The sequence below is a fragment of the Labeo rohita genome, unplaced genomic scaffold, assembly GCF_022985175.1.
Source record: "Labeo rohita strain BAU-BD-2019 unplaced genomic scaffold, IGBB_LRoh.1.0 scaffold_623, whole genome shotgun sequence".
Lineage (NCBI taxonomy): Eukaryota > Metazoa > Chordata > Actinopteri > Cypriniformes > Cyprinidae > Labeo > Labeo rohita.
Window position 1 is genome coordinate 29441 of NW_026129550.1, and position 18001 is coordinate 47441.

At 39.7% G+C, this 18001-nt stretch overlaps 2 protein-coding genes across 2 annotated transcripts in view; one reads left to right on the plus strand and one right to left on the minus strand.

Annotated features, from left to right (window-relative positions):
• LOC127161360 (deleted in malignant brain tumors 1 protein-like) overlaps positions 1-63 on the plus strand; it is a 4220-nt gene extending 4157 nt beyond the window's left edge. Inside the window, exon 5 of the mRNA XM_051104068.1 lies at positions 48-63. Coding sequence (XP_050960025.1) covers positions 48-63 — 16 coding nt within the window. The remainder of the gene's footprint in view (positions 1-47) is intronic.
• Positions 64-245: 182 nt separating this feature from the next.
• On the minus strand, positions 246-6186 carry LOC127161361 (scavenger receptor cysteine-rich type 1 protein M130). Its single transcript, XM_051104070.1, has 7 exons — positions 5726-6186; positions 4708-5028; positions 2692-2988; positions 1422-1730; positions 866-1180; positions 482-796; positions 246-283 (listed from the first exon to the last, which is right to left on the minus strand). The coding sequence occupies exons 1-7, from the start codon at positions 5952-5954 to the stop codon at positions 246-248; spliced, it is 1824 nt and encodes a 607-aa protein (XP_050960027.1). The 5' UTR covers positions 5955-6186.
• Positions 6187-18001: the final 11815 nt, after the last annotated feature.

Consider the following 18001-nt stretch of genomic DNA (forward strand, 5'->3'; position numbering starts at 1 on the left):
TTCTCCCGGTCGAGTCTACTTGTTGTATAGGTGTGCTTCCTATACAGGTGCATCATGAATTAACAATTATTACTGAACAGCTGCAACTTGCATAACATTTTCAGTTCTCTAGAGATTTTTTGCTGTTGTTGATCTAACTGATTAACAATTATAAGAACAAGCTAATAACAAGGTGCATCATGAATGAACAATTATTACTGAACAGCTGCAACTTGCAACTTAATTCCCATATGATGCGTTTACTGCTAGACAGCTCTCTCCAGACTGATGTGCTGTTCAGTTTCTTTAAAGGGAAATGCATGTCATTTTTAATGATTTTTAATTCACTTTTCAAAAGTTGGCAAATAGATTTTAAAAATGGCTAAATTTATTGCTAGGTGTTTCAGAAGAAAAGTTGCTAAATCTAGCACCAAAATTGCAAAGGTGGCAACACTGATTGCAAGCTAATTTAACCTTTTTTTTATATATAAAATACTCTCACCAGAGCAGATGACTCCAACATCTCGTCTATGAGAACATTCAGCTCGACTCCATGAAGAGATGGAACATTCTGAGAGTTTTGTTTCATTCCCGTCACAATCAAACACATCAGCCCAGATTTCACCACTTCCCTCTCCAAACCAGTCTGATCCCACAACAGACACAGCAATCCCACAATTCAGCTGTCTACAGAGGACACTGGCAGCTCTCATATCCCAGCATGCATCACACACTGTGCCCCACTCATTGATGAATCGAAGCTCCACTCTTCCAGAACAAGAGTCTGAACCATTTACCAGTCTGAGATCAGTGTAACCTGGACAAACAACAGAGTTTATTTAAATGGTATGAAACATGCAAAAGAAATATGTTTGACAAAACCTACCAGAACATAACAGTCCAATGTCATTCTCATGGGTACAGTTGTATTTGAGAGATGATGATGTTGGACAGAAAGATATAAAAGATTCATTTCCTCTGCACTGAATCTCTTGTGTCCACATCTGAGCGTCTCCTTTGCCAAAAGCAGCTGCTCCCAGCACCTGTACAGGAGCCCCACAGTCCAGCTCTCTACACACAACCTCTGCATCCTGCTGGTCAAAGGCAGCGTCACACACTGTGTGCCATGTGTTCCCATGAATCAACTCTAATCTCCCAGAGCAGAGGTGAGACCCGTCAACAAGCCTAGACTGTTTGTGATCTATATATTACATAAAAACACACACAAAAAGTGGTTATTCAGAGTGATATGCCAAAAGTATATTTCATACATTTACTTTTTAAGTTACTAAACCCAGGTCTGCTCATGATGTATTTCTAATTTCCCAGTGCACAAAAAATAAAATATGATAAAATTAAAAAAGAAAAAAGAAATATGCAATGTTCTAATTATTTCATTTTATTTTTGTAGCAAAACTGTAAAGCAGATTGGATAGGCTCACCTGAGCATCTGACTCCAGCATCTAGAGAATGAGCACAGTAATGTTTACCCCATCCTCTTGATCTACAGTCCTTCAGTGTTGACTCTGATCCACTACAGGCTACATTATCCATCCAGATTGGTCCTGATCCTGGTCCAAATTGACCATATTGTGGTGCTTGTAAAGCCTCTCCACATCCCAGTTCTCTACACACCACTGCAGCATCAGTCATATCCCAGTTATAACCACACACTGTTCCCCACTGACCTCTATGATGAACCTCCACTCGACCAGCAGAGGGACTGTTACCACCAACCAACCTAACAGTCTCTAAATCAGTACATGAAAGAGAGAGAAAGGGATTTAATCACAGTAGTAGAACAGAAGTTGGTAAATGCAAATATTTAGACATATTTTGAACTGGACAAATAAAGCTAAACAAGAGTATATTACAAATAAACTTCATCATTAAATTCAATGCAAACAAATAGTTTATTTGTGTTGTTGTTGCATTTTTTTTAACAATTGCTTATACACTCTTTCTGAAACAATGGTTAATTTTCTCTAAACTCTACACACAAACCCCCGAAAAGACACAACATTCAAAACAGCACACATCTCCTACAATAACAAAATTGATTTCAAAACTGTTTAAGTTTTCTCAATTGTTTTTCCACCGTAACTATATAAAACAAACAATCAAATGATTAACTTTTATACACGGCAACAACACAAGGATGTGACAATAGTAAAATGCCACACGCGGTTCCTAAGGTGTTTCTAGGTGGTAGCTAGGGCATTGCTAAGCGGTTGCTAGGGTGTTGTGGGCAGTTGCTAAAGCATTGCTATGGTGGCTGATCGTTACTATGGAGTTTTATAGAGTTCTGAGCATGTTCTTAGCCTGATTTAGCACATGCTAGCATGTGTAGCATGCATAATGGAAGTTTTGTTTGCTAGCATGAGTCAGACGTAACGAGCCTGGTTTGAAAATGTGAGAAGCAGAAAGTACAGATATTTGTGTAAAAACGTAAGGAGTGAAGGTAAAAAGTAGTCAGAAAAATAAATAGTGAAGTAAAGTACTGATATATATATATATATATATATATATAGCTAAAATATAGCCCAACTCTCTTCAATGACACGGTCAATTTGACACATGGGTCTATGACAAACAGTTTTGTGCTTAAGTTTAGTGTGGAAGAAGAATGTAAGACAAAGATATGCAGGAGAACAATAGTGATGCTTTGCCTTTGGCAAGAACCACTAATAAAGGTTAATATTGAAATCTTACCAGAACATATCAGTCCCACACTGTTTTCTTGAGAGCACTGTATGTCATGTGAAGTTGGACACAATCGAATGAATGATTCATTTCCTCTGCACTGAATCTCTTGTGTCCACATCTGATTGTCTTCTTTGTCAAAAGTAGCTGCTCCCAGCACCTGTACAGGAGCCCCACAGTCCAGCTCTCTACACACAACCTCTGCATCCTGCTGGTCAAAGGCAGCGTCACACACTGACACCCACGTTTGATTATGACGGATCTCTAACCTCCCAGAGCAGTGAGAACCTCCAACCAGCCTGACTTCTGAAGAAAGAAAGAAAAAGAAACATTGGTAACACAGGTGAGAACCAGCAACAAGACTAGATCTTAAGGTTGAGGTTTCTAGTAATATTTACACAACACAGAAGACCATCTGTAACTTTAATTATGATATAGACATAAAACCAACAGCATGTCAGTGTTTATTTTTAATGGATAAAGGTTTTAGACAATAAAATAATATTGTTGATGAGTTGCTCTAAAAATAAATTACATCAAAATATTTTACATTTCATACATGGTGTCTGAATGGATGAAAGTCTGATGAGTGTTGCAGTAACAGTGTAATGTATGGAGCAGCTCACCAGAGCATCTGACTCCAGCATCTTCACTATGACCACAGTCATTAACACCCCATCCTCCTGACCTACAGTTCTTCAGTGTTGACTCTGATCCACTACAGTCCACATCATTCATCCAGACTGGTCCTGATCCTTCTCCGAAATGAGCCTTATCATCACCCAGAGCCTCTACAGGTTCTCCACAGTCCAGTTCTCTACACACCACTGCAGCATCAGTCATATCCCAGTCATTATCACACACTGTTCCCCACTGACCTCTATGAAGAACCTCCACTCTGCCACTGCAGGGACTGTTACCACCAACCAACCTAACACTCTCTAAATCAGAACATGAAAGAGAGAGAAAGGGATTTAATCACAGTAGTAGAACAGAAGTTGGTAAATGCAAATATTTAGACATATTTTGAACTAGACAAATAAAGCTAAACAAGAGTATATTACAAATAAACTTCATCATTCAATTCAATGCAAACAAATAGTTTATTGGTGTTGTTGTTACATTTTTTTTTAACAATTGCTTACACACTCTTTCTGAAACGATGGCTCATTTTCTCTAAACTCTACACACAAAACCCCCGAAAAGACACAACATTCAAAACAGCACACATCTCCTACAATAACAAAATTGATTTCAAAACTGTTTAAGTTTTCTCAATTGTTTTTCCACCGTAACTATATAAAACAAACAATCAAATGATTAACTTTTATACATGGCAACTACAGAAGGATGTGACAATAGTAAAATGCCGCACGCAGTTACTAAGGTGTTTCTAAGTGGTAGCTAGGGCATTGCTAAGCGGTTGCTAGGGTGTTGTGGGCAGTTGCTAAAGCATTGCTATGGTGGCTGATCGTTACTATGGAGTTTTATAGAGTTCTGAGCATGTTCTTAGCCTGATTTAGCACATGCTAGCATGTGTAGCATGCATCATGGAAGTCTTGTTTGCTAGCATGAGTCAAAAGAGGAAAAGCCCCATGTTTCTATGACACTTCTATTCAAAGATCCCTTGTTGATCTGTTTAAATGGAAGTCCATGGGGTGGTTGCTAGGCTGTAGCTATGAAGATTATAGGTCATTACTTATTGGTTACTTGAAAAAATAAGTCAAATGAGTGTAACACAGGTGAGAACCAGCAACAAGACTAGATCTTAAGGTTGAGGTTTCTAGTAATATTTACACAACACAGAAGACCATCTGAAACTTTAATTATGATATAGACATAAAACCAACAGCATGTCAGTGTTTATTTTTAATGGATAAAGGTTTTAGGCAATAAAATAATTTTTTTGATGAGTTGCTCTAAAAATAAATTACATCAAAATATTTTACATTTCATACATGGTGTCTGAATGGATGAAAGTCTGATGAGTGTTGCAGTAACAGTGTAATGTATGGAGCAGCTCACCAGAGCATCTGACTCCAGCATCTTCACCATGACCACAGTTATTAACACCCCATCCTCCTGATGTACAGTTCTTCAATGTTGACTCTGATCCACTACAGTCCACATCATCCATCCAGATTGGTCCTGATCCTTCTCCGAAATGAGCCTTATCATCACCCAGAGCCTCTACAGCCTCCCCACAGTCCAGTTCTCTACACACCACTGCAGCATCAGTCATATCCCACTCATCATCACACACTGTCCCCCACTGACCATCATGATGAACCTCTACTCGACCAGCACAGAGACTGTTGTCACTGACCAACCTAACAGTTTTGAAGTCTATACATGAAAGAGGGATTTAGCCAGTAGAACAGCCCACAATCATCTGTAGACTTCATACAAAAACTTACAATCATATGAAGAATTCAGATGCAAAAAACTTTATATCCATCTGAGATTTTTCTTTTAAATTAGCATTTTTATTAGACTCCTATAAAAAATAACATTGGACATTTTTGAAAATAAGGCCTTCAATAACTGAATAACATCCTTTTATTTGCCATTAAAGTGAAATTATTGAACCTAAACAGAGGAGCCTGATAAAAATGCTCATTTAAAATAAAAAAAAATCTCAGACAGAGTTTTTTTTTTGTTTGTTTGTTTCCTGCATCTAAAGTCTTCATATATTCTTATGGTACAGAGAACACAGTACACACAAATATAATAAAGCTGGAGCACAAGGTGAGTGCTCCTCTGAACAAGACCATTTGATTTTGCTTTCATTACACTGGTTGTTGGTACATACATTTTAAAAAATGTAAAAAAAAAAGTTTTAAATATTACTTATTATTAACAGTCTAGTGTCTCAAGATATATATATATATATATATATATATATATGTATATATGTATATATGCATATGTATATATTTTAATTACACAGGCCTCTGTTCAGTTTCTATTAATATAAGGCAATCACAAATAAACTGCTCATTTAAACATCATTTCAAATCTGTACAGACTATTTTGTTCTTACCAGATGTGGTTATAATGATCATAGAGGAGAGTAAAATGAATGTCAGACATCCCTCCATCTTCTTCTGTTCGTTACACCGTCTGTTTGACTCTGTCAGCACAAGTTTCTCGTCTGCTCCCTCAAACACACTGAAGAAACTGGCTCCTGTCAGCCCCCTAAAGAGAGAGAGAGACTCACAGCTGCCAATGACACTCACTGTTACCTTATTAGACACAACAGAGGAAATCATCAAACACAATCAGTGACAAATCAGAAAGCAGCATTTTTATTTTCTCCATATATATCAATAAAGTGTCAGCGCTGATGAGCGGGACTCCTCCTCCAGCGTGAAGAGACACTTCACTGAGGACAGACTCGTGTCAGTCATAAGTCAGTGTGGAGATAAAGTCACACTAAACTTAAAGCAGATTGATACAGAAACACTGCAGCTTATATTCAGCATCAAAGCCTGAACCTGAACACAGCAGATACAAGCACAGATGACTGACTGCTCATTTCAGACACTTACTAAAACTTTACTTCACACAGAAAGTAAGTTGATATTTGCTATAGATATTTAAATTATAATAAACTGAACATTTCAAGTTATTTTTGGAACAATGTGCATAAAATTAAAGGGATTTTTCCTACATGGTTGTAGTGTACAGAAGCACAATGAACAGTATGTTACTACATTATAAAATAAACTGGACTGTTTGTGTACAACAAAAAGAGGGCAATTCTGATAAGATTTGTGAATATACATAAGTTTCTATTCCAAATATATTCATCTGGTATTATATGAAAGATATTTGTAGCTGTATGTGTGTGTTTAACACGGTAATGTGTAATTCATCCAGCAGATGGCAGCAAAAAACTTCTTATTGAGGAGCAGACAAGAGTCTTGTCTTTGTGTCACCACATGAGGGAGATTCTCACTGTTAAACATTTTTTTGTGGACAGAAATTGCTCATTTCCTTTTACCACACCAAAACTTTTTTTTTTTTCCCATGTATTTTGTTTTTTGTTCTTCATGTTTTTTTTCCCAACGGTCCACAAATAAATTCCACAAATACATTACCAGTGTAATTTACAACAATATAAACATGATTTTTCTTTCTTTCTTTTTTTCTCTCTTTGTTTCGCCTAATTTAGTACAATCCAGTTTGCTCAAAAAATGTTAGACTAAAGACTACAGATATTCTGAAGTGCACAGTAGTAATAAACATGTAATTTAAAGCATATTATTCAACCTCTGTCTTAACCTTAATCTATATTTGATAATTCGTAATTCTGTTATATGCATTTTATGTTAAATTGTCATATAAGTACTGCCAGGGCCGGCCCTGGCCAATTTGCTGCTCTAGGCAAGATTTTACCTGGTGCCCCTTGCTTCACAGCCCATTCCACCAATAATACATTTTCTTATTTAAAAAAAAAAAAAAAGCAGATGATAGTGAAATGGTAACACTTACAATAAGGTACCATTTGTTAACATTAATGAATTCATTAACTAACTTGAACTAACAATAAACAATACATTTGTGACAGTATAAATTTGAAAAGTGTTCGACTTCCAGTAGATGGCAGCAATGTTTTACTAAACTAGCCCTTGCTAACAGTATCACCTCGAATTTAACTGAGAAACGTACATCTTTAAAGTGAATTTTACATAAAATGTTGCTATTTTAATAAGCCCAGTTATATACAAATATTAGTAAATTAGCCAATTCCATTAGCCAAATACCATAGATCCCCAAATACTACACACTACTACTAGCGTAAAAATATTATTAAAATGTGTTATCATGCGACACGAAAAATGACACGATTATGTTACAAAGTCTCGGATCTCTGGTACTCCATTGTTATTACCCTATTTTAAACTTTTAGACTAGGCCAACATGAAGTTGTTCACAAACTTTTACCTCATGTAGTTTATTTATATGATCATCATTCATTACATCATATTACCTCTGTGTCAGGGATCACCCCTGACAGTCATGATTGTTCTGTCTTTGTTTAATGTGTCTTTGTTTGTGTTGTGTTTGAGCACTTGGCTTTGTCTTTGTTGTTGTCTGCCATATGCTCCCCTTGTCCTGCCTCCTAGTTACCTGTTGCCACGCCCCCTTGTTTAGTCCTCGTTTGTCTGAGTGTCATCACCTGGTCCTTGTGTTCCTCTCTCGTTTGTATGAGTGTTCCCAGCTGTTCCTCATGTGTCTGTTTCCTTTATATTGTTCTCTCTTTCCCTCATGTTTTGCCAGTTCGTTATTCTATCTCTGTGTTTGTAACAGTCTTAGTAAACTGCTAGTCAACCTTTTTGTATACTGTTAAAACTGTATCAAGTTGTTTGTTAAATTCTGTCTTTTCTCCAGTCCAGTCCTGTTTTGTCCTGTCCTGTTCCGTCCAGCAGGTAGTGCCCCTGGTCTACCTCTCTGCCAGATGTGTGCATGGTCTGTGATATCACTAATGTGCAGTGGCTGTGTCTCAGGTTCCTGTCTGACCCTGCTGCTAATCTCCAGCTTCCAGCTTCGCAGCCCTCTCTGCTTTCTGGTGGATTGTCACCTGGCCTAGACTCTGAGATCGTTCTCGCCGCCTGCCTGTCTTCAAGTTCTTCCCTGCCTGTTATTTGGACTGTGTCACTCCCCTCCTCACCATCTCTCGTCTTGCCTGTTGTTTTGTAAATAAACCATCACTTAACATTCTGCATTTGAGTCCTCTCTTAGAAACCCTGACAGAACGAACTGGCCAGAATTGGACTCAGCAGAATGAGCATCAGAATCCTGCCACCCATCAATGTTCAAGAAAGACTCGCTCGCCAGCGGAACCTTGCTGCACTTCGTCAACAGGGCTGGGACATCGGAGCATTCACCCAGTTTTTCTGGACGATGTCCAGAGGGCTTGATTATGATGACACTGCCCTCAAGGACATATTCAATGCCTGCTTGGATGACCCTGTACCTAAATGGGAGATGGATAACCTCAAGATTTTAAACTACTGGGATTTCTCAAAGTATGTCGGTCATCGCATACAGTGGGGAATGCCGCCTCCACCTCCCAGGCCCGCATGCAGCGACCACTCTACCCCACTTCCCTTGCCAAGTCTAGACCAACATCCTCTTCTGACTCCAACTCAGAAGCGTAGGGCCAGAAGGAAGAGGTCTCAGTCTGCTGCATCCATTAATGACTCTGACACCTTCCCTATCAACCATGAACCTGTCTAGTCTCACCCTTTTGAGTCTGTTCCTGTCAGGTTGATGTCCACTGGGTCAGTTGACTCAGCAGTGACTGAAACGGAGTTCACTATTATTCCTCCAGAATCAGTTGAGTTAGCTGCAGATACTACAGAAGATGACGAGCTCAGATCAACCTGTCGGAAGCAGAGAAGAGGAAAGGCCCATGCAGAGCAGACTTTGGTCCCCGAGGTATCCCTTCCAGTAACCTTAAGACCACTTTCCTCAGAGACTGTTTCTGCCCATTCAGTCATGTGGCCAGAGGTCCCCTTTAAGCCAACTCCTGTTATGGCCAAGGAGGCCTTCACCAAGCCAGTGTCAGAAGATGATCTTCCAGATTCAGCCAAGCCCATTCCAGTCACTCTGGAGCCAGTCAGACCCGCTCCAATCACTCCAGATCCAGTCAAGCCTATTCCAGTCACTCTGGAGGCAGTCAGACCCGCTCCAATCACTCCAGATCCAGTCAAGCCCATTTCAGTCACTCTGGAGGTAGACAGACCCGCTCCAATCACTCCAGATCCAGTCAAGCCCATTCCAGTCACTCTGGAGGCAGTCAGACCCGCTCCAATCACTCCAGATCCAGTCAAGCCCATTCCAGTCACTCCGGAGCCTGCCAAGGACGCTCTAGTCAAGTCTGCTCCTGTCATTCCAAAGCCTATCATTATTGAACCAGTCATTTCCAAGATGGCTAAGTTGGCAGCTATCCAGTCAATTCCAGTCAACACTAAGCCAGAGTCCGCTTCTGCCACCTCTGAATCAGTCATTACTCAGTCGATGAAGTATGCACCAGGCATTTCTGAGTCTGCCAAGCCAACCTCTTGTTTTCCAGTATCTACTGCGTGCACTCCAGTCATTCAAGAATCTGTCAAGTCTAATTTCGTCCCTCCGTCTATAAGGTCTGTTCCCTACTTGTCACAATCAGCTGGGTCAATTCCTATCTCCGCTGAGATGACCATGCTCCCAACCTCTCCACCTGTGTTGGTCGAGTCCGCTACAGATACTACAGAAGCGATCCAGCACATTTTGCAACCCGTCATAGGCGGAAGAAGAGAAAGGCCGGTGCTGTGCTGTCTAATTCCCTTCCTGTTTTGCCTATTGAAACCATGCCAGAGATTCCAGTCATGCTCACAGATTGTGTACATATCTGTCATGTCTCATCCACAGAAGGCGATACTGCCTGCCATGTTGTGCCCCCAGAGGCTCTTCTTGAGCCGGCTGCTCCTCCTGTCTTGGCCACGGAGGCCAATGCAGTGGCTATTATCTTGCCTGTTATGGCCACGGAGGCCAGTTCCAGACCACCTGCGCTCCCAGATGCATCCATGGATGCCATTCCCACCAGTCATGTCGAGTCCAAGAATGTTCCTGCAAGTCATGTAAAGGCAACAGATATTCCTATTCGTCAAGTCATGTCTACAGAGGCTATTCCTGAACAGCCCACTCACACGGTGTTAACCACGAAGGTCAGTCAAGCATCTCCCTTACAGCCCGTTATGGTCAAAGAGGCCATGTCGGAGATTCCTGCGGTTGCTGTTGTGTCCCCGAAGGCTGCTCCTGAGTGGCCTGCTCTTAGTGTCTTGGCCATGGAGGCCATTCCAGAGGCTCTAATCCAGCCTGTTAAGGCCACAAAGCCATCACCGAGCACCCCGCTCTCCCAGCCACAGACATGGAGACCATTCCCAAGCAGCCCATTGTCTTGGCCGCTGAGGCCTTTTCCGAGACTCTTGCCAGTCTACTCTGGTCCACTAGAGAGATTTCTTGCTGTCCTTGCCGTGGCCACCAAGTGTGAGATACCTGAGACGGAGCCTCCAGAGTTCGCTCCGGAGAGTGCAGTCCCAAGCCTGCTCCAGAGAAAGCTGTTCACAAGCCCACTATTGAGAGAACTGTTCAAGAATCTGCTCCCGCTCCTGAGAAAACAGTTCCCGAGTCCGCTCCAGAGAGCGCAGTTCCCGAGTCCGCCCCAGAGGGGGCAGTTCCCGAGTCCGCTCCAGAGAGCACAGTTTCCAAGTCCGCCCCTGAGAGGGCAGTTCCTGAGACCGCCCCAGAGGGCGCAGTTCCCGAGTCCGCCCCAGAGAGCGCAGTTCCCGAGTCCGCTCCAGAGAGCGCAGTTTCCAAGTCCGCCCTGGAGGGCGCAGTTCCTGAGACCGCCCCAGAGAGCACAGTTTCCAAGTCCGCCCCAGAGAGCGCAGTTCCCGAGTCCGCTCCAGAGAGCACAGTTTCCAAGTCCGCCCCTGAGAGGGCAGTTCCCGAGTCCGCTCCAGAGAGCACAGTTTCCGAGTCCGCCCCAGAGGGCGCAGTTCCCGAGTCCGCTCCAGAGAGCACAGTTTCCAAGTCCGCCCCTGAGAGGGCAGTTCCCGAGTCCGCTCCAGAGAGCACAGTTCCTGAGTCCGCCCCTGAAAGTTCAGTTCCTGAGACCGCCCCAGAGGGCGCAGTTCCTGAGTCCGCCCCTGAGAGGGCAGTTCCCGAGTCCGTTCCAGGGAGCGCAGTTCCTGAGTCTACTCCGGAGGGCGCAGTTCCTAAATCCGCTCCAGAGGGAGCGGTTCCCAAGTCAGCCCTAGAGAAAGCTGTTCCAGTGCCCTCTGCAGGGAGAACTGTTCAAGAGCCCACTCCTGCTCCCGAGAGGGCAGTCACAATGCCCGCTCCAGAGGGAGCAGTCCTCGAGCCCGCTATTGAGGAGATTGTTCCTGAGTCCGCTCCAGTGTCGGCTCCAGCCCCTGAGTCTGCTCCAGTGTCGGCTCCAGCCCCTGAGTCCGCTCCTACTCCTGTGCCTAGCCTAGTGTTGGCTTCTGCCCCTGAGGAAGTTTCCAAGTCAATGTCCAAGTCTCATCCTGTTACCCTTAAGGACACCCCTGTCACCCAGCCCAGTTGGAGGTCCAGACCAGTCAGGCCAGTTCCCACCCCTCCCTTCCCACCCTCTGTGTCTCCCAGTTTAGGTTGTCTTAAGCCAGGACCACCCTGGGTCAACCAGAACTTTTTGCCTGGTCCTGTTCCCACCCACCCCTTCCCTCCCTCTGTGTTTCCTGGCCAGTTTGGGACTTCCTTATTCAACACCCACCCACCCCCCAGTTGGTGCCACCAGTGATGTTGCCCGGTATGGACGCCTGGAGACGTCCTTTGGAGAGGGGGTACTGTCAGGGATCACCCCTGACAGTCATGTCTGTTCTGTCTTTGTTTAATGTGTCTTTGTTTGTGTTGTGTTTGAGCACTTGTCTTTGTTGTTGTCTGCCATGTGCTCCCCTTGTCCTGCCTCCTAGTTACCTGTTGCCACGCCCCCTTGTTTAGTCCTCGTTTGTCTGAGTGTCATCACCTGGTCCTTGTGTTCCTCTCTCGTTTGTATGAGTGTGGTGGATTGTCACCTGGCCTTGACTCTGTGATGCTGCATTATTTCATTTGTTTCCTGTTGTTTTGTAAATAAACCATCACTGCATTTGAGTCCTCTCTTAGAAACCCTGATTAAATGAAATCATTTTCAAACTGTTAATTTGTTTCACCTGTATACATTAGATTTTAGGATAATAAACTGTAACTTTACATTTGTTAAAACAATGCTATTTGAAGCTGCTTACATTTACTATCACGTGTATAAACACACTGAATTCATAAAAGCTGTTGGTTTTGAAGTGTTTTCATTTATGAATTACTGTTAGAAATATAAGCAGAGCTGATCATACAGCAGTAAATCTTATTCTATTTAAAATCAGTGTAGTATTTCAACAAGAAGTGAATTCACTGACAAATCTGCAGCAGATTTCTCTGATTTACAGGATCATTTCTGACATTTTTAAAAATACTTTCTGAAAGTTTTAATCTTTCTATTGTACATTTGGTGATTGTTTCTGTATTTTTACTGATGAATCCTCATAAAGATCAGGTGCTGAAACCTCGAAACCTTCAACATCAACATCAACATCAACATCAACATCACTGCTGATACAGAAGACTTTAGTTTGAGATCCTCACTGCCTTTGTTCTTCCTGTTCACAAACACTTTAACACTTCTTCAGTGATTTTATTTACAATTTCTAGGTATTTGTAGGTAATTTATCTAATTCAAAGTATTTAAAGTCAAATATCTGTTGTTTGATAGCTTTGTCATCCATTTATGTACTTTCAAAAAGCATTGATTTAGTCTTAAATGGTTAAAGAGATTTTTTTTTTTTTCATGAGGAAAACTCTGATACTTAGACTGATATAATTGAGATATAATTTAATTTTGCTTTCAAAAGATTAAAAAAAAAAAAGTGTTTCTTGCTTTCCTTTACTTGTCTGTAGAACTGTAGAAACAACAATGAACAATGAACAATGTTGGCAACCAATCAAAGACACTGAGACTTTTCTCAAAATATCATCATGAATGTTTGAAATGACATGAGGGAGAGTAAATGACGACAAATTTACACTTTTAGGTGAACTGTCCCTTTAAATATACATATAATGAGAACATTTCAACAATGTGTTCAGAAACGTTTAAATAATTTGACTAAAAGGCTATCTAGACTGTTTTCCTAGAAGTGTTCATAAAAATTGTGCATGTTAATGATCAAGGTAAACCATACTCCAGAATAGCAGCACAACTAAACTGTGTTGACAGTCATCGTTCACTCAACAGCTCATTCACAAATTGGTCCAGCTGGGGCTCAACACCTGCGGAGTCTCCAGGACCAGCAGACTGAAGGACAAATTCATCCATCAGGAAACTACCTCTTCTGACAGTTTAAATAAAGACTGCTCTCTGAGCTCTTTGTCACTTTAAACAGACTGATAAACTCTTTTTGCACTACACTCATTATATCTGCACTGTTTATTTCACTGGTTTGCACTTCATCTGCCATGTGCCTTGTGCTACTTTATCTTTTTTTTGGCATGTCCTTATTTGTATATTTGTATAGTTGTATTTTGTATTATATTGAATCTGTATTTATTTGTATTTTTACATTCTAAAACATGCAATTTCAGTTCTCTGTATGTGCTGTACATGTGGCAGAATTGACAATAAAGCTGACTTTGATCATCAGTACAACAAAACCTGCAGCATCTGATCATTATGCAACAAATTGTCCAGAAAAAAAAAAAACAAACAAACAAAAAAAATACATACATACATATACATATTCCATATATATATATATATATATATATATATATATATTATTTCAGGTGAAAAAAAAAAAGTGTCAGGTTTTGGTGTCAAATAAGTACATTTAATATTTTTTTTGTATGGTTACATGCCAGCTAACACAGTTACGTCATGACAACGTTACTGGACCAGACCATATTCGTCACAGTGATGTACCAAATAACATACCAGCGACGTAACTTTGTGATTCCCATATTCGTTGTGGTGACGTTACAGTGGTACGTTGCTGGAACGTAGTGAGCACGTCCCAATGACCAAACTGGCACGTTGTGAAGACATAATCTCACGGTCCATATTCCTTATAGACGTACCAGATAAAGTTATACAATTTCATTCACTGCTGTAAAAAAGAAAGCCTCTGCATAATTCCTACTGGTTTTAATGGTTATAGGGAATTCATTTTTTTTTGGTTGTTGTTGTAGATACATTTACAGACAGTTGACAGTTACATTTCTGTTAAGGAAACCAACACATAAATTACAAAAAAAAAATACCTAACAATACAGTTTATTCATTTATTCAGTGTTAATTTGTTCATCTGTGTAAATGTAAATGTAAATAAGCCACTACATTTAAAACACTACAGATTGATTAATTATTATTTATAATAATTTATAAATGGAACAATAATACACACAAACACAACACACAAACTAATTATTTTTTTATTCAGTAGGTTATGAATGTGTGTATATTTATCTATTTGCAGAAAGAAATTAGTTTTGTGAGGGAGTGAGAGAAATATCTGGTGTTGATGTGCTTTAATACTGCTTCACTACAAGAAGATAAATTTAAACAATATTATAATTAACAAAGAAGCATACAGAATTAAAGAAAACAACAACATTCAAAAAGGACGTTATGTAAATGGAACAATATCGATATTTCTGTCTCTTCTTTATTATTTGGCCCACCCAAAATGTTAATCAAGAGTTTTTGTACAAGAAAATGAGTGTGTTGACTTTCTTAAGGAGAATCTAGGATCTCATACACTTTCTCAGACAGTGTTTAGGAGGCCTAAAAGCAGATGTAGATGGTGAAAGCTGTGAGTGTGTCTTTCTTACCCCACTATGAGAGGGCAGGGTCTTCTGAGGCCTCTGTAGACTGACACTTCACTCTTGATCTTTACATTGAAGATTGGTGCAGTGTTTTGCTGTGAAATGAGGTTCTCCTCAGCTCTCTGTCTGCCTCTGTGATGAGTTCTAGTGCACAGTCAGATTCAGACACTGGATGTCTTGGAAACTGAAAGAAGAAATAGAAATTCTGTCATATTTGTGAAGGTTTTTTGATATATATAAATATATATATACACACACACACACACACATTATGTAGGATAGGGTTAATTATAACTGTATGTGCACTAATTCAGGTGGTGTTGTGTTCGAAACTGGTGTGTCGGTAAGGACACCTGAGGCAGGATTCAATAATAACTCGTCATAATCAGCAATGAAACAATTACTAAAGCCCTTTAATATTTAACTGAAATTTTTTTTTTTTGTTTTTTTTTTTTAATGCCATATGATTTCAAGTTTTAATGAATTAATCAAACGTTGGTAATTATACTTAAATCAAGTCGCGATATGGACTAGTATCTGTAAATATTATGCCACAAAAGACCATTTAAATATAATCCTGCATGTTCTGCGTGTCTTTATGAATGAATGGGGCGGAAGCGCGGTTTCTTTACTTGTGATACTGATGCGCGTGTGACACTCGCAGTGATTTCAGCATCTGCCGTTTCACTAAATGAGGACATAAATACATTAACAACATCTCCAGAACTGCTCTGAGAGTCACTTCATGAGCATTTCACTCTTTCATTTGAGTAAAACAAGCGCCAAAAATATACACAGAAATTTAAAGGTATTCATGGTGACCCGTCAAAGTAAAAGTTTGGTTTAACTTTATTAACCATTCAGTATAATGTACGTGCCTACTACACTGTAAAAAATAAAAAAAACACAATTTGTTGAGTCAGCTTAAAATAATTTGTTACCTTGCTGCCTTAAAATTTTAAGTTCAGTCAACTAAAATAAGTTTAGTCAACTTGAAATGTTAAGTTGTACTAAGTAACAACTTAGATATTTGTGTTTGCTAATCTTAACAGATGGGTAAGTAACCCAGCTTTCTTAAAATTTTAAGTTGATTCAACTCAAATATCTAAGTTGTCACTTAGTATAATTTAACATTTCAGGTTGAATAAACTTTTTTTTTAAGTTGACTGAACTTAAAATTTTAAGGCAGCCAGGTTACAAATTATTTTAAGTTGACTCAACAAATTGTTTTTTACAGTGTACGACTACTACTATTATTTAATAAAAATGTATACAAATTCCCCACACAATATTTCTTCCATGTTTTCAATTTGAATAGTAAACCCCCTTTATTTGCCAAAAAAAATACACAACACAGAATTCCATAAGGCTATTGTAAAAATAAATAAAAGTTGTTTTTATGCATTTAGACAAACAGACATGCTAAAACATATTTGGTAACAATAAAATGTAAGGTGAGAAAAAATAAAACATTTAATGGGGTCCTAAACATGTAATGTTTCTGAACTTTATAATGATACATTGACGGTAAATCATATAAGATTCATGGTTTTAATTAATTACACATGATTAATTACATTTTGATTAATACAATTAAATTTAACCATTAAAAAGAAGTCCAGAAAAATGAAAACAGAATTAAAAAAAAAAAAAAAAAAAAAAAAATCCACGATATTTGGGGGAAAAAAATAGGGCCCTATTTTTGCATGCAACTATATATATGCTACAGTTATAAATATATCTTCAAATTTATTATTTTATTTGTCTAACATATTTTTGTAAAGTTATAATTTTGTTATAATACTTTGATATGTTTGCTATTTGAAGTGATTACTATTTACTATTGTTCATAGTGTGACAAGGTCTTTAACCCCTAGTTTAATGCCCCTGGACCCCATCCAGGTTCAACCACCTGTCATACCTGTCAAGTTTTGGATTTGAAAATAAGGGAAATTTTCCGGCGCCCGCCGCGAGCAGTCCCACCACCCCAACCAAGCTCCAGTATCCCTTACATTTTAAGACAGGTGACAAGAAAGCTAAAATCACCACTTGTCAACCACTTATAAACTACAATCGGCTTTATGCACAGCTGCACTACTTCCTGAACTTCAGGCAGCTCCCCCGTGTGCGATGCTAAAGTCGCAGTTACAAATTTTACAGAACGCGTGACTGTCCCCCACCCTGCTCTTCTTCAGAAATATAAATTCGTTGTCCCATTGATCGCGGTATTTACATGAGGGTTTTGTTTTTTTGGCAGGAGTGCCTTCCTTCTCTGTCCTGGCGTCCATCATCTGTCTGTTTTTTCTTCTTTTTTCCCGCGTCGTCACTCATCAACTCATCATCCCAGATAGCAAGCATACGTTGATCCAACGTCGATTTTTGGTTGTAAAGGTCAGTGTCGGTCGTCAATCAAATTTCGATGTTGAATCAATGTTCATTATTTGGTCGGTACATCAGAACGTTATTACGTTGAAAATAAAACATCGATTCAACGTCGAAATCACGTTGGCTTATCAACCGATACAGCCGACGCATTTGATCGAAATCATAACGTCGGATATAGGTTGAAACTTGGTCAGATGAATCGGAGATCTGGGGATGCACTTATTTAACTCTCAAAGAGTACAACAGGGATTGTTGATTGTTGAAATATGTTGAATATATAATATCTTATAAATATTCAGATAAATGCTGTAGGCTAAATAGACTGCAAATAAGGCATATTTATACAAAATTAAAGCACGTCTTTCGGTCCGTTATCATTATGTCAGTAGCCTTCAGTTTTAGGTTATAACTGCATCTGTCACGGATGTAGACTGGTGAAGATTTATTTTAAGAACCTATAGACCTATAAATGTGTTCTATTACTGGC